Source organism: Olea europaea, chromosome 11 (genome assembly GCF_002742605.1).
Source record: "Olea europaea var. sylvestris chromosome 11, O_europaea_v1, whole genome shotgun sequence".
NCBI lineage: Eukaryota > Viridiplantae > Streptophyta > Magnoliopsida > Lamiales > Oleaceae > Olea > Olea europaea.
In genome coordinates, this window is record NC_036247.1 from 25,343,821 (window position 1) to 25,367,598 (window position 23,778).

General features: G+C 35.4%; 1 protein-coding gene and 1 long non-coding RNA gene across 2 annotated transcripts; one reads left to right on the top strand and one right to left on the bottom strand.

The window, feature by feature from the left end:
- Nucleotides 1-3,498: 3,498 nt before the first annotated feature.
- On the bottom strand, nt 3,499-16,189 carry LOC111403854 (squamosa promoter-binding-like protein 9). Its single transcript, XM_023032485.1, has 3 exons — nt 14,945-16,189; nt 4,455-4,594; nt 3,499-4,319 (listed from the first exon to the last, which is right to left on the bottom strand). Exons 1-3 carry the CDS (start codon nt 15,340-15,342, stop codon nt 3,733-3,735), a joined length of 1,125 nt encoding a protein of 374 aa, XP_022888253.1. The 5' UTR covers nt 15,343-16,189; the 3' UTR covers nt 3,499-3,732.
- A 649-nt stretch (nt 16,190-16,838) lies between these two features.
- LOC111403855 lies at nt 16,839-17,663 on the top strand. Its single transcript, XR_002704568.1, has 2 exons — nt 16,839-17,268; nt 17,423-17,663. It is a non-coding gene; the product is annotated as an uncharacterized LOC111403855 (long non-coding RNA).
- The last annotated feature ends 6,115 nt before the right edge of the window (nt 17,664-23,778 follow it).

The window sequence follows — 23,778 nt, forward strand, 5'->3', positions numbered from 1 at the left end:
CAGGAGGAAAAGAATAGAGAGGCATGTGAGCCTTTTTTCAAAAATCTGATGTATGCAATGATGTAATAGATCAATAATAGTGAGTTTGAATTATGTATAAATAGAGGTATTTGGGAGAGAATGGATCATCTCGAGTTAGAAACCATTCTCTTTCCTTAAGCTTTTTTCAAAACCAGTTTTTCTGGAAACCCCTTGTATACAATAGAAACCTTGTATAAATTATAGAAATAAAATTTCAATCTTTTGATATCAGAAAGATATGAGTTTCTAAATTTCCTATCCCATAGATTCTTGATAGATTGAAGAAAATAATTTCTTTCTTACTTTAACAAAGAAAGAATTTTCTTTACTTAAGATCTTTACTCTTAATTCTAAGAAAAGATACAGTAAGGGCAAGAAGCTGAAATAGCAGAATTCCCATTGAGGCAAGAGGCCGTTTAAGGGAGCAGTTTGCAGATTCAGAGCCTGAAGGTCACTCGATTATAAGAATACAGATTTAAGATCAAAAGTAAGGTAAAATTATTGTCTTTGTTAAATTTAGCAATTATAGAAATAAAATCTCAATCTTTTGATATCAGAAAGATATGAATTTCTAAACTTTCTATCCCATAGATTCTTGATAGATTGAAGAAGATAATCTCTTTCTTACTTTAACAAAGAGAGAATTTTTCTTTACTTAAGATCTTTATTCTTAATTCTAAGAAAAGATACAGTGAGGGCAAGAAGCTGAAATAGCAGAATTCCCATTAAGGCAAGAGGCCGTTTGAGGGAGCAGTTTGCAGATTCAAAGCCTGAAAGTCACTCGGTTCTAAGAATACAGATTTGAGATCATAAGTAAGGTAAAATTATTATCTTTGTTAAATTTAGAAAGAATTCTTCTAATATCTTGAAAGAATCGTAGGGATTATTACTGTTCATGTTTGCAAAAAATTTATCTAAATATGTTATTATTCATAAGGCTTGCAAGGAATTATTTGAATAATGCCAGGTTATACAATTAAAGGATTAGATAATCTGCTAGACAGATTAATGGAAAAAATAGAAAATATTTATTCTCAATTAGAGATTATGGATATATTATCGAAGGAATTTGATAATCTTAGTAAATTACATGACAATTATATTACAGATTATGCTAATTTATTAGATCAAAGGATGAAATTATATATTAAAACTCGAAATGAGAGAAATAGAGGAATTTAAAACTATCCCAATAAATTAAGGATATCTTGTGCAATATATGATAAATTATTTCATTAAGGGTATAACAGACATTTTACCAAGAATGAATAGTAGTAGGTCATTTAGGAAAATTCCCCTCTTCTTCTTCCTCATTACACCCCCAAACCCCGCACCCCACCTTACGCCACCCTCTCCCACCAAATACCACCAAACCCACAACAAATTATTACAAAATTTTCTGCTACTCTTACCTGAATATTCACAAGATTCAAAACCCATTTTAAAAAAAAAAATCAAAATTAACATTTGGAATTTAATTTCCCACAGCCATTGAAACTTGCAGCTTCAGTTTTTGATATGGTTGTTGCTTGTCTAGCTAGTCTAGATCCGACATTTTGTGGGGTTCTATGGACACTGTAAACTAACGGGTTACTGAATGGTTTTCTCTACGAATGTGAAAAGTGTGAAACTCCATTATCGGCAAATGGCCATCGCTAATTCGAACATAGCAAATCATTAGCCTAGAATATTTATTTCTTATCTTTATACAGGGGCAAACAGAATGAATATACCCTTAGCTACAAATTTTGGCTCAGTGAAGAAGAAGCTAAAATTGAATACCAAAATCTCAGTTTTGGTGAATACGAAAATTGGAGGCAAGGGTTAAATTGGTGATTGTGGTGTGAGATAGGAGAAGGAGATGATGGATTTTAGGATGTTGCGATGGCAGCGGTGGCTCGTTGGAGGTGGGGACGACAATGGCGTGGATTCGATCTGGTATTTGGTGGCGTGGGGGTAATGGGAGTGTAGTAAGGAAGAAGAAACATTTTTCCTTTTTTTATTTTATTTTTTTTATAATGTTTTTTAATTGGTTAATGTGGTCAATAGAAAGTTATCATTTTGCCTTTTTAAAATTGATTAAAAGGTGGTCAAAATTTATTTTTATGGCGAACTAATGGCATTTTAGACAAAAAAAAACCATCCAAAAGGTTTGGAGTGACAGTTACAATAAATGAAAGGTTAGAAAAAAGTCTGCTTGTGTTTAAAAGGTTTGAAACTTCTACTACAATTATCCCTTTATATTATTAGAGATGACAAAATAACCCGCCCTGCCCTGTTTCGAATGCGGCCAAAAAAGCCCGTCCCTACAAGTTGGCGGGGAGGCATTAACAAAAAAAGGAAGCCAAAGAAGAGTTGAACCCATTAAATACATATACATACATAAAAAATCAGAGACAAATTCGAAAAAATTGAAGTGGGTTTGAAGGCATTGTGGTTCAGATTTGAGATTTTCATATCTGTAAAATGAAGGGCTCCCTTCGTGCTAACCCACATCTGACATCTAATTCATTTCCATAATACCCACAAAAGTTAGAGATATTTAGCTCCAGAAAGGTAAAATTCACCCCCAAAAACATCAAAATAAGGATAGAAATAGAAATTTTTAGGTGAAAGATTGATTGAAATGGAAGAAAAACTTAATGTTATTGAAAAAGAAATTTTTGAAAATGTAAATATTAAGGAAAAAATGGGGGACAATAAACGGGGCAAGCCCAATTCCTAAATTTATTAACCTATATTTTGAATATCTCAGAAAATTCCACGAAAAATCGTGCCTTTGCTTATATATAACAGTATTTCCAAATGATTTCTATGTTATTGTGGATTGCTGTTTGTTGTTATTACTGAGAAATTCATCCGGCTACTACAGAAGGAAATAGAAAATTAAACCAGCGGCTCTTAAGCGTAGCAAACATGCTATAATCTTGAAAAGGCAGCTCACAAAAATCCTTGAATAGTGTCCAATTTTATTCCTTTGCTAAAGACAAGGGTCACACCCACCCCCAAATAGACCAACTAATCCTACGGGTATCGGTATATATTATTCAAATCCATAGCAAATAGAAGAAAATCATGACTACACTTCATCAGGTAATGACACCGTTTCAGCAAATTATGACATCAAAATTCCCATAAAGGATCTGAAGCTGCAAAGTTGGATTGGATATCGCGGTGCCTCTTCAACTTTAAATATCCAAGTTACCTTTTTCTTCATTGTTGTATCTTATGCAAAAACTGGAGTCAATAAATAAAATCGCATCAAGTGTTCATGGCCTATTAGAAGTAGAAGGCCCTATTACGAAATCTTGATGAATGGAAAAGATTGCATTCACTTTGACGAGAATGAGTACCACCACTTCTCCTGAAATCCTTAGAACAAAATTTCTTACATCGAATAAAAATCTACTAGATTTTCACTTAAATAACCTTGTCATACTCTCAAGAATCTAGCTCCAAGTAGATATAACATTGATATAAAAGTCAATTTCAATGGTATTTCCTTAGCTGAGTCACACGCAATAGGCACTTGGGGCAATGATGAGCAAACACTAAACAAAGAACAAATGTGTCAGGTAATATAAATGGCACAAGTAGATTCCAAAAGCTAAACAACAGATACATAAGTCTTTTTCCTAAGCACGAAGAGCAAATGGCACAAGTAGATTGGAAGAAACTTCAGAACCTGAAAGTTATTAAAGATGCAAAGTTCTAAAGTGACCAGTTCATATGCTGGACAGAAGAATTAAAACCCCTGGACTGCTGGTACTGTCCTCTGCCCATCTCGAGCACACTGGAATGCTGACTGTTACCAGGCCACAAAACTTGACCAAAACCAAGAACAGGAGGCATCTCATGCAAACTGCTACTGACTTGGTTGCCCCGCGAGGAGACTAAAAAGTGAGTAATGGGTGCACTGTGGGTAATGAATGGTCGAACCAGGGGTGTCCCATTGACACCAAATGAACTATTTATCCCATGACTGGACGAATGGTTTATTGAGTCCCATGGTTGATTTGACAGAACAGAGCGAGCACTGCTGGAATCCGAGACTCCATTGTAACATTCTTCTGAAGATACTCCAGGACCCAAACAAATTGTTTGGGTTGTTAAACCTTGCTGAAGATCAGGTGGGGGATTTTGCAAATCCTGCCATGTAGGTGCAAGCTTTTCTGTCATCGTAACTTGATTGCCCACGACTCGTTCAGACGACATTGTGTTTGTCCATGAATCCCTCCTAGTCAGAATCGGGTTTGAAGCAAACTCCATCACAAAGCCTCCACTTCTGCCACGGTTTTCTTGCAAGGCAAATATCAATCATATGAACTCAGTTTCTTCCAAAAAAGGAAATTAATCAAAAATTGGGAATGAATGTTTTGTGAAAATATTAGCACAAAAAGGATTCCTCAGAAGTTGAGTCCACGATATCTAACCAAATATGGATGAAGAAAGATTTCCATAGCGAGTGGATGATAAAGATCCAAGTGGTGGCTTCCTCCTACGCTCATTGTGCCCTGCAAGTCGTCTGCGGCAACTCCGTTTTCCTTGGTCAAATTCGGGCAATTGATGAAATCTGGGAAATAATAATTCAGAAGCTATCATCGCACATTAATTGATGCCATAAGACCTCAGAAATCATTGTCTAGGTTAAAATAAAATCCCATAAGAGTATATTGCTGAAAGCGTATGAAACTTTGCTTATTTGTTCACTTCCCGAGCAATTATTGTTCAGAGACACTTGGGGATCACAATATACCAGCTAAGTCCTAAAAACCTCAGAGCTGATAGTAAGAAAATTGGTATGCCAGCTAAATCCTCCTAAAAACCTCAGAGCTGATAGTAAGAAAATTGGCATACCAAGCCAGCCGTGTACTTCTATCATAGGAAACAAACATTCTAATACCAAACAGGTCACATTAATCTTTGGAAACATTCCAAATATCTCTATCAGATACAGATTGTGGCGCTGAAAGTGTGGAGAGGACAAACTAAAGCAATGAAATCTCGCCAACTTTACCATCTTTTAATTGATCTAAATTCAAAATGGCTGCAAATTATGAAAGTGTGGAGAGGACAAACTAAAGCAATGAAATCTCGCCAACTTTACCATCTTTTAATTGATCTAAATTCAAAATGGCTGCCAATGTAATTTGCAGCCGAGTGAACAAAAAACACATGCATATATATAGTTCCTGAACCCATTTTACCCCACACAGAAGAAACAACACCCTATTTCAGAAGGGTTGAATAGCTATGCTAATTTTCTCACAAGAAATTTTAATAATTCCAAGGCTGCAAAGAGAAAAACAAAGTTGTGCCTACACTCTTATTAATGGAGAATAACTTCAATATTCGAATTTAGAATATAGTGTGAGTTAAAATTAGCCTCACAAAGACCTATAGTTCAAAGCTCCATATGACGGTGGAGTCATGGAATAAAGAGATGCCAAAACTAACAATTAACAAAATGAATTTTACTTATATTCTTGTCACAACAGTTATTTTGGAGTTTGCATACAACATAGATTCCCTTTTTTTCCTCTCAAACATTCAAGAAAACAGACATGATCTTTTCTCAAGATTTTCCTTGTCTTTTCTTGAGTGAGAAATTTGTCAAAAAGAGTTCGAAAATATACAGAAGAATTTCTTTAGGCCAAGCAGATACTTTAGTGCACCCATTTTATTTTTCTTTTTTTTTTCCCTTATTTTCCAGTCAGATTCTTTCATCGACACAATACATTGATACCTAACAACCCCTGTAAAGAAAATAATTCCCGAGTGATGAAATCGTAGTCCCTAGATCCTTCGAGAAGTCATTTTCAATACTATTTACGCAACCAAAATTAGACTTCTCTAGATATCACATCAACTTGCCATATGTTTTATGCCATGCACCACACACACACACACACACACATATATATAAAGTAAAAAGTAACGTAAGTTCATCTTATTATATGGAACTATGTTCCCACATGACTGACCATCACAGTAAACCATTAGATTTTCCTAAGTTCCACCGGCTCTCACAATCTTCCTCTACTGAATATCATAATTAACAAGTTATATCTGGACTTCATGGATGTTTAACAAATGATATATTTAGGTTTTATGTCTAAAATAATGAGACCTATAGCTACTTTACTCCATTTTAATTCTCTGCAATGACTCGTACATCCATTCTCCTTTCTTATCTTCCATGTCCTCCCTAACTGGGGATGCTAGCACTGGACCCAATCATTGCCAGGATTCTAAATGGAACATCCCCTTATCATGATTTAAGCTATTTGTTTTCCTTATTTTCTTCATTCTTCCAGTTCTTCATGTTGGGCTGCTTAATGTGTGTCACATCCCAGCAACCTAAAACAAGAAATAGTCAAACACTAATGAACACAAGTATGATTGTGCGAACTTTTGTAATCGTACGGTGAGATAATACTGAAGCTACATCCTTTACAAGATGTGGAAGTACTAAATTAACTACATGGAGCGTTTATCACATTTTATACACAAGGTTAACTACATCAGAGCTCAAATTTGTCCATCTGTCCAACACATTTGGCTAATACTGATACAACAACTAACAAATGGGGATATTATTTTAATTCTACACACTTATTGACGTAGGATGCATGAAGAGAGTTATGGGAGAAGAGGAAATGGGAGAGAAGAGAGATAGAACGAGGGAGGTAGAATGGGAGGAGCGTTAGACAGTCTGAATGGAAGAGATGATAGAATTGAGGCAAGGAAATATCAATTATTCATTCATTCAAATGTTATCCTTATTACAATGCCAAAGATCCCTTTATAAAGATTCTATTATAAGAAAGAAATATCTAATAAAAGCAAGTAAATAAGCCCTAACAATGTTTCCTAAAATATGTTTTAAAACTGGAAACTAAATATAATAAAATCTCTTCTAATATTGCATCATTTCTCCTTGGCTGAGAAGATTTGACTCCGAAGAGATAGACTCTGACTTCCTAACCAAGGAAGGCAATCCTTCTTCCGGACCAGGTAACAGAACCAATCATTGGACAACTGAATCTGACTATCAATCCCAAAAATCTAAATTAACCAAGGTGGACGATCTTCCCTTTTGAGCAAGAAGCGATAAAGAACTCCAAGACATGATAAGTGCAACTTATCCACAAAAGTGACTACAATATTCATCTGAGGAGCACGAAACACTAGCACTGTAATCTAGCTTGCAGAAACAAATAAGTGTAATACTAGCGGCTCAAATGTTCCTCGAGAAGTAAATAATTCTCCTGTATCGAAAACTTAACTTCACACAAGTGTAAAGGCTAGTCCAAAGGATTAAGTTCAAGTGAGTGTTCCAATTTATTCGTTACATATTTGGGAAACTGTGCTAAAGAAGCACATAACAAGGCATAAATATCATCATGAAAATATTGGTGCCTAAAGTGTAAGTCAAATGCAATTTCATAATCGTCACGACTGAAAACAGATCAACATGAAAGGTGTGTAATATAGTGGACACGAGATTTAGGACATCTGAAATGTTTGACTTCGATGGCATGGCTTTAGGTACTTTCCCAATTATGTCAATGTTAAGTATATCGGCCACAGATGTGGTCAAAGTAGGGGATACAATACACTGTTCACAACTTTTGATTTCTGTGAAAATGGAGTAAAGAACTGTACTATAATAATCTAAACAAACCCCTAAAGATTTTATAGCTCATGAAAAGTAAGGTTTGATCTTATTAGCACACTTCTCAAAAAGTATTTCCAACACACTAAATGCTTATTTTGAACACTATCTAGAAGAAGGGTAATCAAATCTAGAGGAATATTATCACTTTCTTCCAATGTAAAGATCGTGATAGTCTCTATGGATGTAAAGACATTTCCTAAATAATTTCCTTTCAGCGCTACAAGAAAGTGTTGGAACATGTCAATTATCGTACGTTCACAATCTAGGTCAAACATGATAAGGCAGTATTTCACATTAGCTATTGTATCTAGTATCCTAAGTGCCGTAGCATACAAATTAACGGATGTGCTCGTGAGATACGCAAATGATGTTATAATCAATGGAAATATATCTTGCATTATTGCATCACAAAAAGAGAAATTAGGTGCTATAATGCAGAATATTTCACCAGGCAAGAAATAACTGCTACTCGTATAGCAAATTCAGGATGTGTTAATAGCTCATTTGAAATCAGTGCCATACTAAGTGTATTAATGGATGTGAGCATGGAAACAGAAGGCAATTGGTCCACTCGTAAAAGCAAATACTCAGTGTGTTCAAGTAACGATAGTAGTTCATTTGAAGGCAACGAAAATTGAAGAAGTTTTCGTCCATTTGTCAACAAGTAAACTCCTAATGTTTGATATTGATGCCATAACATTTTTCCCCTTTTAAAGAAACAGCCCAAAACACTTAAATCAAAAGTAAAACTTTCAATGCAAAAGACATTGATACCTGACGAGACTCAAAAGAGTCAAATGATATACCATTCACGAATTTCATGTTGGCACAATTACGGTGGCAAAATGCTACTGAATCATCTGAGGGAATGTCAGTCAACAGAAATAAAAGATCACTTGCGAATAAAATTAGAATTTTTTTTCTTTTTTTTTCACTTTTCCCTTCTCTTATTTTTTTCTCTGTTCTTTTTCTTTTCTTTTTTTTTTTTTTAAAATAAAGAGACAAACGAAATACAAACAATCTAAAACCCTATATAATAAAACATGTTTATAAATTAGGCCCAAAACTGGGCCCATTTCAACTTCAAACAGAGGACTCGACACGGGCAGAGAAGCTGGCAGCGAGTGATTGGAGTAAAGGTACATCAGCGTTGGTGTGTGCCTTTTGGGTTAGGTGTGGTATATTGACGATGATGGGTTATCGGGTCATCGATGCCGACATTGAGTCAAGTGTTTTTTTTTATTTAGGTTATATAATGCAGCTTTCAGATGCGTAAGGTAGGTTGTGATTCGTAATTTTGGGTTTCTAGTGTTGCTGTGGTTTATTGCTAGGGTGGGGGCGGAAACATGTAGTGGGTAGTGGGCGATTTTTGTGGTGAGTGGGTTTTGTGTATTTTTGGTAGTAGGTTTGTGAGGTGGACAAGGTGATGGCTTGGGCAGGTAAAGGTTGGCGGTTGCAGCGAGTGAAGCTAATTGCGGCAGCGACTTAAATCAAGTTCGGTGTGATGAGAATTTTGGGTAGTGGGAGGTTTTGTATATGGTAGTTTTAACTGCAACTTGTGGGTTGATAAAGATGGTGATTGATTATTGTAGCAGGGGATGAAGTTTGAAGATGATGATACTGGGATATGCGGGAAGATGACAGGAAAATGATATCCAGGTTTGACTCTGATACCACTTTGATCTAGGATAGATTGAGGAGAAGAGGTAAGAAGGTGAGAAGAAGCAAGAAGGGGAGGGGAAGAAACAGAGCAGCAGTAGCAGCAGGAGACCAGGAAAGAAGAACAGGAAATTAGAGGAGAAGAAAACTATTTCATTTAATTTCTCAATTCATCATCTCATTTTCAAGCTTCATTACCATCCTTTAAAGAAGCAAAACAAACCTAAAAAACATAAAGGGCTTGGCCAGCCCATTAATACAAGCCCACTAAAGAAAGCATAAATAAAAGTCCATAATACAAAAGGTGATGTCCACATCAATTCTCCCGAAATGGGACAAGAACTCGAACCTGTCGAGTAGATAAATCACAAAAGGTTGCCATCAATCTTCAAATCATAAGCTAAGTGGTTGAACAAACTTCTTTCGACGTCCATTAACGTGTGATAGGTTGTCTAGGGATCCATGTACAATCAAAGTTAGGTTGGCCTACCCAACGAACAAGGAAGTCATCGGTTAACATAATCTGTTCATCTAAAATAGTCTCAATTTTATCTTTAGGTATTGTAACAGGTGGTATTGAAGTAGGGGTAGCAACAAATTGAGGTTGAAGGTCCATACATGGAGGTAAAAAATGATCATCGGAGGAATTAAAATAGCCTTTATAAGCAACAAAGTCCTCAATATTGAAAGTAGAGTGACGGCCAAAATGTGATGGAAAATCAATGACATACACATTTGGACCAACACGCTTTAAAATTTTAAAAGGACCAACATTATGGGCTTGCAACTTGGAAGCGGATCCAGATGTATGCCGTTCCGATCTAATTCAGATCATCACATAATCCTCAATATTAAATTCAATATGTAGTTTATGCAAATCCGCTCAAAGTTTATATGATGCATTACTTGCCTTTAGTTGTTTATCGATCTCAATATGCAAATATGAAGATGTTGTACAAATGCCTCACCTGACACAAACACATTAGGGATAAGGTCTAAAGGCTTCTTGAGTTTATAACCATGAACAACTTCAAAAGGACTCATACCTAAAGACCAATTCACAGAACTGTTATATACAATTTGGATTATAGGGATGATTAAATCCCAATTCCTAAGATTTTCCTGAACTAGACACCTTAACAGATTGCCAAGACTGCAATTAACAACTTCAGTTTGACCATCAGTCTGAGGATGATATGCAGTAGAGAATTTCAACTTAGTGCCAACCATGTGCCATAAGATTCTCCAAAAGTGGCTAGTAAACCGAACATCCCTATTTGACACATTGTCTTAGGAAAACCATACAACTTAACAATCTCATTAAAGTAGAGTCTGGCAACCTTAGATGCATCTGAAGTCTTACTGCAAGGAATAAAGTGGGCCATTTTTGAGAAACGATCCACTATAACAAAAATATAGTCATGTTTTTTTGGAGTATTAAAGGTGTGATTATGATTCGTCTTTCCTCGATAGAATTAGGAAATTACTTTCTTTATTTTCTTACCTTTTATACCTATGTAATTATTCTATAAATTGGAAGGAAATACATATAGAAAAGGCATTCAACCAAAATTGTGTCATGGTAGCAGAGCCCTAAAATTCTCGAACTTGCGGTCATAGTCTTGCGCTCCCGGTGCCATCCCGTGCTCTTGTGTTCTCACGTTATATAGTTAGCATCGTCGGTGGTCGAACCTAACGTTTGTCAGCGCCGTTTGAGTTTTTGATAATAGCATCGTGCTCGGTTGGCCGCATCTGCTGTCAGGATTCATAGTTCAGGTGTCTTCATGGTTTGTTTCTTGTCATTGCAACGTGTTCCAACGATAGTAGTTGCCTAGACCTCCAACGTCATTGTCCCTCTTCTAGTCGGAGGAATCTCAGTTTGGTTGGAGGAATTTCAGTTTCTCCTCTTTGCCTCGCGTCGACTGTGAGTATCTGTCGGTGGAATCGACTTGGATGTGGATTGTGGTGTGTATTTAGGGTTCTTAGTTGGTTGGGCCAAGTTTATTCTAGTTGGGCTTATTGTTATTTGAATTAATTTTTGTTAGGCCAAGTTAATTCATCTTGGGCTTATTGTTATTGAAGTCGAATTTGTTTGGGCATTAGTTCACGGGTTTCATAAGTTTTGGATTGATTTGTATACGATTTCATCATGTCAATTGATAAACTGATTCTGTCTGCATTCGCTTTACTGGAAAAAACTACTCTTCATGGGCATTTCACTTTCAGTTGTAAGTTGAAGGAAAAGGAAATCTGTGGGGACATATTGATGGAAGCATTCTGATAGGCTCCAATCCACCTCACTCATTCTAGAAAGACCCAAAAGAGGAATACTCTGCAAGTGGATGGAAAACTAAAGTCTGTTAAAAGGGAAAATTAGTTAGACAAATCTATTAGAAGTATACTATAAATATAGGTAGAGAATAACCGTATGGGCAAACAGAAAATTGAGGAAAAATCTCGTGGAGAGTATTGGGTCTCTCAAACACCCAAATATCATTTCCCTTTCAGTAATTATCTTTTATTCACATAAAATAGTCTTGTTGCAAGGCTGTAATTCTCAGTTTTATATTCATCCCAGTGTCATTCTATTCACAGCAATATATTAGAAATTTCCAGTTGATTACTCTTGTTGGCATTATAGACTCTTTTGTTGCTATTTCGTATTTTCGACGGCAATAAGAAGTGCTGCGATTTTGAATTGGTCAAAAGTTGTCGCAAAATACATTTCGTGACTCAACATTCGCAACAAGCATATTTCTTGTATAAACTTTATTGGAATATTCGTTGCAACGAATTGACTTGCCGCCCCCTAAATTTTTTGCGACATATATACATTGCCATGACATTATGGCTATAGATATTGTGTTGCCATTTTGTATTTTCTACATCAAACAAATAGTGTCACGATTTTGTTGATGCGTTGAATGGTCGAAAGTCGTCGCAGAACACATTCTGTGACTCATATAGAGCGACAATACCTGCAACAAAAATACTGTCGTCGCTTAATTACTTTTGCAACAAAATTTCAATTTTTGCAACAACATTTTTTTGTCGCGAAATCGGTTATTTTTTGTAGTGTCAACTGGAATTTGGATTGGTGAATTTTTATTAAGATTCTCGTTCTATTGAAAAATATTATTCTGCTTTTTCTAATCTCTGGGCTGAGTACACAAATATCATCTACGCTTTGGTTTCACCTGACAGTTTGAAGGCTGTCCAAGTTGTATACAAGATCACCAAGAGAGAACAATTTCTCTTGAAATTACGGTCTGAATTAGAATCCATTAGGTCCAGTCTCATGAATTGTGAGACTATTCCAACACTTGATGGTTGTTTGGGTAAACTACTTAGAGAGAAGCAGCGTCTTATAACTCGTACCTCTTTGGAGCAACAGCAAAATCACGTTGCACCGGTTCCTGTTGCATATGTGGCTCAAGGAAAATATAGATCTCGGAATATGAGATCACCAATAGAGTTTGGTAACAAAGGACATAAATCATTAGTTGGATCAAACCTCCACAATTACATTGTTTGTATATCTTTTACTTATTGCTTTCATACTTGTACATTTTTGTTTGATTAACTTATTCATTCTCAACTTACTTAAATTTGGATTAATTTTCGAAAAAGTTTTAAAAACCAATTCAACCCCCTCTTGGTTAGCTATTTTTGGGCTTTCAAAAGGAGGGAGATAGAATGAGGGAGGTAAAAAAGGGAGGAGAGTTAGACATATGGAAGGGAAGAGACAAGAGAGAATTGGGGAAAGGAAATATCAATTATTCGTTCATTCCAAGGTTGTCCTTATTACAATGCAAAAGACCGCTTTATATAGGGTTTTAAAGATTCTATTCTAAGAAAGAAAAATCTAATAAAAGTTAGTAAATCAGCTATAATAATGTTTCATAAAATATATCTTAAAACCGGAAAATAGATATAATAAAAATCTCTTCTAATATTGGTCAAAGGAAATGAGTCGAGCTCTTATACCAAATTAACGTAAGATGCACAAAGAGAATTATAGGAGAAGAGGAAAGAGGGGAGAAGAAGAGAAAGGAAGGAGATAGAATGATAGAGGTAGAAAGGAGAGGAGTTAGATAGACGAAAGGGAAGAGACGAGCGAATTAGGGCAAGAAAATATCAATTATTTATTCATTCAAAAGTTGTCCTTATTACAATGTAAAAGATTCCTTTATATAGGTTTTAAAGATTCTATTCTAAGAAAGAAATATCTAATAAAAGCTAGTAAATCAGCCACAATAATGTTTCGTAAAATAAATTTTAAAACTAAAAACTAAATATATTAAAATCTCTTTTAATGTTGCATCACTTATGAAATAACATATTAGCTATTGAAAGATCACCAAACAATCAGCATAGCACAAGAAAACAAAGGATTGGTAGCTAAATTTACTGTCATAAGGCACCCACTAAAAGTCTAAAACCCATAGAAAAGTAGTAAATATTTCATGTCCTACAATATCATTCTTTATGTAGGCAACTAATCACGAAACATTTGAAGCCTAAATTGCACTACTATTGTCCAGTAAACAATTCCGAAGTTTTTTTTTTTTTTTTAAAACTTATGTAAACCACTAGAACGAAGTAAGAACTGCTACTGCTTCCAATAGGATTCTTGTATTTTCTGCTATTCTAAGGTTGGTTGAAAGTGATTATATAGTTTGGATGGGTATTGAAAGGTTACGGAGTGTATGGATTGGATGAAAAAGGTGAGGTGGGGTGTTTGGATTTGAGAAGGCACAGGTCAAATGAGAACGAATTTCTCTAATACCAAATTGATGCAGGAGCATATAATTTGTTAATAAACAAGAGAAATAACAAAAAGAAACGGAGGCCAGAGAAGAGAAAATTTGAAGACAAGAAGAAAATCAATCTTTATTAATTACAATGAATAAACCCCTCTATTTTTGGAGCAAATAACCTAAGAAGAAGTTAAGAAGAAAACAAACTTCTAATAAACTATAATTATGTCAAAATAAATTTAATCTAATCTAATTGAAATTAAACTCTATTTTAAACTTCTATTTAAACTATAACTCATTCTTTATTCTTATCTTGATCTCCATCAATATGGTACCTAAAAATACAATGAACAAAAGTTCAGCTTATTTTTCTTTCTTAGTCTTTTCCAATATTTTATGGTCAATCTTAACATGCCACTAAAGTTCACCACTGTCACAACCGAAATCTTGAATAAATTTTAAAAAGCCTTCGGATAAGGAAGTGAATAGCAACACTATCAACAAAACCAAGTCCCGGGCAGAGAGTCTACTGCAAGTTTGTGATCATTCACACCATTTTAGTGACAAATTTAACACAAGGAGTTTGACACAAACAATCAAATTCAACAAAAATATTATCCACACAATAAAATGAAACTAAACTGGGGGAAAAAAAAAGGATTATTCTAGAAAAGTAGCAAATAAACTATATGCAAGTGTGCACACAAAATCCGTAATTAAGTTATTGTGTGCATGCTCATGCGTATACATTTAAATAAGGTAAAGGATGTACTTTTTTTCTTTTTAAAAAGGAGAAAAGAGGAAATTAAAAAACAAAGCTGACCTGCTGCATTGCTGACAAAACCTTTGCTCAAGGCCTACAACAATGACTTTTGGGGACTTGGAGTGCGTACCACACACTTTGTGCCTTGAATAGTAAGCCTTAGCACCACTCAGATCTGCCTCACACCCTTCTACTTGGCACCTTGGTGGCTGGCCACCTTGCACCACGCCGCTTCTCCTCTTCTTGGCAGGTGATGGGGGAGGCAGTCCTGCGGCCTTGGGCGACAGTGAAGGCGGCCCACCACCAAATTTGTCCTGCACTCCAACACCTACATGTTCGAAGTAGATTTTCTTGCCAAACTTCAAGCCATTGAGTGATTCTGACCCACCAGAAGTAGATGAAGAAGAAGAAGCAGAGGCTGAACCAAGTTCCATTCTTGTTGTCTGGAACCCGTTCATCAGTGCCTACTAAGATAGTCTAATGAATACCACATGCATTAATATAGGGATACCAAAGACACATATGGAGAAGCTATTTATTTATTCATATGTAATAAATAGGGGTTGTTTTCGTATTTTTCTTCATATGGGAGTACGTAGTTTGTGTGTGTGGTGGAAGTGCAGTGGTTAAAGTAGAAACCTGACAATGGGCCACAATGTCAGCTTGGGGTTTGTGTACAGTGTTAAAAGACTGTTGTCAAAATAATGGAGAAAACAAAGAAACGACAGATTTTGAGTGAGTTTTTTTTGGTACTTTTCGGTAGTTCTCACTTCTCAGCAGCTTTAAAACAAACACTTTATAGGCACTAATTCAACTGTCGTTTTACACAAACCTTTTCTTTCTCTTTTCAGTTTCAACCATACTCTGCAGCTAGTTAGCTACAGGTATGATCCCTAGTCACTGCTATGCACATTTCGATTCGAAAGTGGGGCATCCGGATTTGGCCGGTTCCAACCAGAATGAAATGGTCACTCCAGAAATTCTTTTCCAAACATATTTTGAAAAGAAGTTTTAAAATAATACTTCCAAGTTTAGCCAAACATTGTTGAGGTCAATCAGATGGAACAGCGTCCAAAGTGTCTTTATATTTGTCCGTTTAAAATTTGACAGTGATCTTTATCAATTTGATTTTAAGAGAATTATTTTTAATTTTAATTCTGTTGAACAAAGAATTGTTTGTTAAAACAAGGGATAATTGTAGTTACGGTCCTAAATCTTTCATTTTTTCATAAACTTTACTCAAATATTTTATTTGAATCAACCACAATTCTAAATCTTTAATTTAGTTGCATTACATCGGTCCCTGAATTTTAACCAGTGATAACAATGAGGCAGGTTCCAGATGGGGTGCCTCGCCCCATCCCGCTTGGCCAAAACCCCACTCCGTGCCCCACCCCGCATTAGACGGGGCGAGGATGGGACAACTTTGTGCCCCATTTGTTGCCTCGTTTAATTTTATTTATTATTATTATTTTTTTACATTTTGAAAGTTTCGAATTATATTATTATTAGAAAATAAAATACAAATTCAAAATCAATTTTTAACAGGTAAATTGTTTAGAAATAAAATTATTTTTGATTTTTTAATTTTATTTTTTTCTTCACGAGACGGGACGGGCCGCCCTGCCCCGCCAACCCGTTCGAGACGGGGTAAATCATCATCCCTAATTTTAACACACAAGATTAAGGCCCCATTTGTTTATCTTTTTTGACCACAAAATGAAAAATATGACTGTTATCAATAACATCAAACCATCATATTTGACTTTATTTCTTTCTCCCTCTCTTTTTCATTCTCATTCTTATAAGTATTGGATTTAAATGAGGCTAAATCATCCTTGATTCTTAATGTCAACAAGAATGTATATCTAGATTTATTCTTTTAAAAGGGGTTAAATTTACATATTTTCTAAATATTAACAATTAGAATAATTAAATAAAAAAATATGAATAAAAATAGAATTGAAAATCTTTCCCCCAATCCAAATCTTCATCTTCTTCAAAACAATACACCCTACCCATCCTTTATCTTCTCCAATACCCCCACCCTCCAAATCAAATCAAAATTAGAAAATCATTGAACCATAGCCAGCCCTTCAAGTAGCAAATCAGTCAAGCTGAGAGGGGAAACCAAAAAACCTACTGCTCGTTTCAGCATTTAAAGCTTGGCTCTGCTCATGCTCTCACTTACATCAAGAACAGTAACCAATCAATAGGCATATGTCGCGTCAGGTACAGGACATGGGTCAGTGGTGTAAAGGCAATATAGGAGCTTTAACCCTCAAAACGATGGTGTACGTACCTCAACCAATAAAGGCATATGTCGCTGAAATAACAACAACCTCAACCAATAAAATTACCTCCATATCATCTTTGTGTTGTAGGTAAGAACCATTGCTCGAAATTGGATGGGTAATTTTTGCATCTGCTAAAACCTATGGCTCATCATTAAATGCTCTTATTTCTTGTTAGGTAATTTTTGTAGATTATAACACTCTTATCATGTTTGGTTTCATCAATTTCTATTTGTTCTTGAAGTTTCTGGATATTGGCTAGTAAAGGGATATCTTTCCATGTGATCAACGGTGGTCGGATGCGTTTTTGGTTTTGATTTGGGTTGGGGATTGGATGTTTTGAAAAAGACGAAGATTTGAGGTAGGGTGGGGGTGGCGACTGAGGCATGGGAACGGGCCTTTTACTTTTAATTTAATTGTTAATATTTGTGAAAATGTAAATTTAACATTTTTACCCTTTTACAATTTGTCAAAGGATTAAACCAGATGGTTCACAGCCCCCTCACAATGAGGGGGCCCCACCTCAAATTTTTCTTTTTTTTTAATGTGTGCAGCCCCCTCCGATGTGAGGAGACTGTCAATCGTGTTGTGTGTCGAGCTATGCACACAGTACGGTCCTTTGTCAAAAGATGTCAGATTTTTATTTTTCTAATTAACTGATGATTAAATGGAACTTTGTTTATTACAAATGAAGGTTTAGTAAAGTTTGCAAAACAATGAAAGATTTGGAATTACAGCTGCAATTATTCCTTAAAACCATCAATCAAAGGGTTGTGGCGGCAATGGACGTGTGAGATATTCCACGGCATGAGACGAAAATATTCGAGCACAGCCTATGCAATCAATGATGATTGTTAAACAAAGACGAGCCTAAGAGTTATCTGGAGTGTATTAAATTTAGCTAGTTAGCTACAGTATGATTCCTAGTTACTACCACGCACATTTAGATTCGAAATTAGGGCATTCAGATTTGGACGGTTCCAAATAGAATGTAACGGTCACTCCAACAATTCTTTTCCAAACATATTTTTGAAAAGAAGTTGTTTTAAAATATTACTTTCATGCTTAGCCAAACATGGTTGAGGTCAATACGATAGAACTGCGTCCAAAGTGTTTTTTATGTCTTTTCGTTCAAAATTTGACAGTGATCTTTATCAATTTGATTTTAAGAGAATTAGTTTAAATTTTACGTATGTTGAACAAAGAGTTGGTTAGCTATGATCCTAAATCTTTCATATTTTCGAGGACCTTACTCAAATATTTTATTTGAACCAACCACAATTCCAAATCCATAATTTAGCTGATTTACATCAGCCAAACAGACATAGGAGGAAGTCATCCTCAATCCTTATTCTTTTAAAAGGTTAAATTTACATTTTTTCTAAATATTAACAATTAAAATAATAGAATAATGAACAGAAAAAATATAGAATTGAAAACCTTCCCCCAACCCAAATCTTCATCTTTTTCAAAACACCCACCCTACGCATCCTTTATCTTTTCCAAAACCCATCCCCCATACCAAATCAAAATTAGAAAATCATAGGACCACAGCCAGCCTTCCATGTACCAAATCATTATACAAAGCCGATCAGTCAAGCTGAGAGAGGAAAAAAGAAAACACGCTGCTCATTTCGGCATTTAAAGCTTGGCTCCGCTCATGCTCTCATTTACATCAAGAACAGTAACCAAATTAATAGGTACACGTCGTGTCGGGTAACATAGGTCAGTGGTGTCAGAGGCAGTGTAGGAACTTTAACCCTCAAAACAATGGCGTACTTCTCGTGGATTAGTGTAAGCTTAAGCTTTTTAAATGAGTCAAGAACTCATTCACTTATCTTAGGTAAGCTATCATGATGCTTTCTCTCAGCATGAAATTGTCATTAGCTTGGCTTACAACAAGCTAAAAGTTGCTAATGGCAAGCAAACTCTTAATTGTATTTTACAGGCCAGTCTAAGCTCGACAATGAGGGTCTTTATTTTCAACATCATTGTTGGAGGATTCGAAACCAAACCTCATTGCACAATTAAATTGAAAAATCTTTGGACTTATCAAACTGTTCCTGCCATAGAGTCAGCTTCTCTGGATGGTCCATTAATAAAAAGGTGCCAGGTAGGTATATTAATGGGATTCATTGTTACATCTATTTCAGGGACATTGGCTAACTCAACTAACTCAACTACAAAATCATCAAGAACTTATCCTTAAACAGAGGTTATTGGCTTGAAGAAAATGTCAAACTGACTTAGCTTAATGGCCCATTTTATTAGTTCTTCGAAGGCATCTAGCTTCTACAGCACCTAATTAAGTCGAATATTTGAGAACACATGGAATTTATGAGATTGGAAATACGATCTCAACTTTATGGGAAGTGATAAAAAATGATAAAGCTAACTTCTCCATATCGGAGTAGTGAGTCTAGACCCATAGGAGGGCCTTGCTCACATAGTAGACTAGCAATTGTTGATTGGTCGGAGAGCTGTGATTTCAGGTGGACCCTAGGGCTACGTTGATTCTAGCTTCAAAATATCTTCATTTCTTTATAGTATCCTTCTTAATAAGATCTACCAACTATCATAGTTAATTGGATTTTTGTATGAGAACTTCCCTCTAGAATATGAGCGCATGTTTAATAATCTTTTAGGGCAAAGCTCGTATGAGAGTCTGTTTGACTTTCCTAACTAAGGTTAAATATTTCCAAGATATTAATGAGTAAGATCTACTTTTTTATTTATTGAAAATATAATTATGTTCCATACAAGTAAAATCTAAAGTATCGTCCTTATTGGGTAGAAAAATGAGTTCTAGCATCGAGATATTCTGCTATTCGTTAGTCCATCCATAAATCTACGAGGTCCTTAGTTGATCATCTCATTTGTAAATTGAGTTAAGTAGTTTTTTAGTGACGCGCCTTCTACATGTCTTATGTCGTGGAAGTGTTTCTTTGGGGATGCTCCAACTCAAGAGAAAAGAAAGATGTCGACGAACTACCTCTTCAACTCCAGGCACTTCTGATGCTCCCTAGACGAGGCTTATTTTACCATCTTTTTGTCCCTTTGAAAGGGTTATTAGAAATCTCTTCATTTCAATGTGAGAGAGATATCTCTTAGATGCCCCCTGGGGCATATCTCAGTGGTACAAAAGACAAGGGTGAGATATACTTAACCTTACTGGTAGCCGCAGAGTGAGGGTTCGATTCTTAAAATATGGATTGTGACTCTTTATGAGTACCAGTGTACAGGCAGCTCTTGTTCTCTGGCCTACTGTGGCACATCCCGCAATTAACCTCTCTCACGATACTCCAGGGACGTGGCGGTGGCCCCTTAAGATTGGGGTTTAACCTTTTTTTTTTTGAGATATCTCTTAGACCTATCTACTTTATATAGGTTTTGAAATGTTCTTCTGGGTTGCCTTTATCCACGTATAGAGGATATGAACCATAAAAAGTTTTGGGAAAGAGGCGAACAAATGCTATTTTGATCTCTTTAGAAAATGGAAGATTGACATCATTATCATTCTTCTTCGATACACCTTGATGGTCCGACTTCATCTTGCCTGTATTAAGGTGGAGAAGGTTGAATATGGTTAGCTTGCTCAAATACCTCCATCTTGATAGCTTTTTGTTATCACTTTATTTATAGGCACAACATCGTTTTGAGGCTAATTTGTACACTTCTAACTTCTAGACTTGTCAAAGACACTAAAGGGCCTGACAATCTTCGATCTTGGTCCTAAGGGGATAGAAAGGCCCCTTCCATATTGTTGAATAAGCCTACACTAGGACAGACCCTTGGGCGACTCTAAGAAACATCCATTCCACCTCTATTTCAATGGGGTTGATTTTTCTTCCCTCATATTTTAGGGACAACCATTTTTCACTTCCTATTGATTTCTCCGTGAACCTTGATGATGGGCTAGAAGAAGCCAGGGTGTGGTATGTCTGGGGCATGTGTATATTTTCTTGTGCCTACATTTGGTAGAGGTGACTCGTGTTGGTAACCATGTCTGCTATATTTGTTCTGAGGCATGTAGCAGCCCTTCTAGTTCTTCAGTGACGTGGTCGTTAGTGTTGGGTAGCTTTGACCTTTGAGATTTCATTTCCAGAAGCTTCTCTTGTTGCTTATCACATATTAATCTCATGTTCTTCACTTTCACTCATTTTTTATTCAAAATAGCCCTTTTTTCTTTAAAACAAGGTTTGCTCTTTCTCAAATGGTAGGCCTTCTACTCATAAGGCCAAGGATGAGGACAATGAAGATCTTTTTTTTGCAAGGAAAATGATTTAAGATGTTGTCTCTTTCTTTTTCAAGGAATAAGGCTTCAAAACAGAAGATCTCCTTGAATTGATTTCTTTGAAGTTTCCACTTATCTTTTCTTCAAGAACAACCCTTTTCAAGGAGAAACATATAGGCTCTTTAGTAATCTTTTCATCTCGAGATTCTCTTGTGGTTAAAATGTGGTTTCCTATAGATGAAATCAATTTGTTGACCTTCGAGTTCGACGATATCCAATTGTCAATAGATCTCAGCTCCTTTTCCATCCATGTGTATATTTTTGGCATACTTTTAGAGCCATGTTAGATTGAACAAATCATAGCTCACACGCTCTAACAATCAAGACACGGTAAAGAATATTAGGTATGGGAGACATATTGAACTTACCAGGTTGTAGATTTTTGCAAATTCAAAGTATCACTTTAGGTTAATAGGGGACCAATTATTTCCAAGTGAAAGAGGGACTTCTAAATGCTTGATATGTGGCCTCATCCTAATGACTCATTTTTCATGATAAATTGTATCAATCTAAAACCATTGTTGGCCTCTGGCTACCGTAGCTAGAATATTGGCTGAGATATTATTATATGGTTGGGCACCATTATTGTAGAGTCGTCACATCAATCACTTTGCCATTGTACTTATACAACATGATAGAAACGAGACCTGCCACAAATGCGCATTGACTCGGATATAAGATGCAGCATAGAGGTGATTCATCACCTCGAATAATAGTAATGCTCCAAGTGAAGCATCTCGACTTAGAAGAGACATGTTGAAGATGCGATGCGAAGTGCAATGGAGTGCTCAACTTTTTTGCTTAGTTGGCTTCTACATAGCCAGTCTTGAAGGCAAAGGTTTAACAATATTATAAAAAACAGCTATCCATCGAATATTCCCCATTAAAAAGTTAATTAGAAATTATATAGAGCTTGTGTGTCTTCCATTTTGGGAGAAAATATAGAGTTTGAATAGTATTTTTTAAAGAATGTGTGGTTGAAATTTTTAAAAAATTTATTGATTTATGTGTAGAATATTTTATGGTGTGAATGTGTGGTAGAGAATGTTATCATAGCAAACAATATATTTTGTTAAAGGATGACACATGGGGTCATAGATTGTGGTTATTCTAAATATATACTGAATCTCAAAATTATTTCCAGCCACACATTCACGATGACTGCACAAATGTCTGACATAACATAATTTTTTTATTTTGTTTATTTATTTATTTATTTTTTTGTATTAAATTTTGTATTGTAAGGATGGACAATCAAAGAAGTTAAAAGTATAATATGAGAGGATATTCATTTATTGTTCTCAAAATCTGCAAAAAAGTTTAATTCTTTCTTAATCATTTTTTTTTTTAATTTACTAAACACTTAAAAAAATATAATGGTTAAACCATCGAAAGTTAAGGCTCTAAAAGAAAAATCAATATAGCTTTAATACATTTAAATGAATAATATATCCGATTATTTTGATAATTTTTCTTCGTATTCGTCACTTTACCTGAAGACTTAAAAGAGTAAGAGTTTGCTTATTTGCTGGGGGAAATCCGTAACTTAATCTTTCTTCCCAACATGGTAAAAAAAGGACCTATTTAAAGAAATTTTACGTTATCCAGACATGAACCAATCATTATCCAATATTCATGTTTTGGGGGTACCTATTTATTCCCAGTCTAGTCTAGAGACATAATTTTATCCATATTGGTAAATATTGTGCATAATCACGATGGTGCTATATAGCTATTTCATTGCTCCTGCTCTTTTGAGGTGGGTAAATAATGGGTTCGTACGTGCACGTCCTTTTACCAAGCTTTTTTTATAGTCTTTGTTTGAGTCGCATTTTTTCATAAGAATGTATTTTTAAATAGTATATTGTTGGGAATGTGTGGTTAAAAAATAAGAAAAAATTTTGAATTTACGTGTAACATTATTTTATTGAAGAATGTGTGATTAAAATGATGTTAAATCACTATTTAAGAACACATTTTTTTTTTAAAGAATACGAGTCAAACAAGGCCATAAACTATTTTTAGACACAAGCACCATGATTACTATTATAAGTTTGCGTCTCAAAAACTTTAATGTATAACTTTAAAGTATGTATAACTAGGGGCGGAGCCATGTATAGTTGAGTGCAGGCCAATGCCTGAACTCAACTTTTGAAGAAAAATTGGAAAACTGGAAGCAACTTCCAGATGGAAGAGAACAAAAGAAATGTGGAGATTCTCAAATAGAATTGTGTGGAGATGATAACTTCCTTGATAAAGTTCCTTTATCCAAGCATGATCGACAGAAGAATAAGTTGTCTCCAGAT

What these genes read in the sequence shown, in the direction of transcription:
- LOC111403854 (XM_023032485.1), bottom strand. Translation starts at nt 15,342, where the DNA reads ATGAACGGGTTCCAGACAACAAGAATGGAACTTGGTTCAGCCTCTGCT. An exon ending in TTTTGTCAGCAATGCAGCAG is followed by an intron (nt 4,595 to 14,944) that starts GTCAGCTTTGTT and finishes ATTATTTCCCAG; the next exon opens with ATTTCATCAATTGCCCGAAT. An exon ending in TCTTTCTTCATCCATATTTG is followed by an intron (nt 4,320 to 4,454) that starts GTTAGATATCGT and finishes TTGCCTTGCAAG; the next exon opens with AAAACCGTGGCAGAAGTGGA.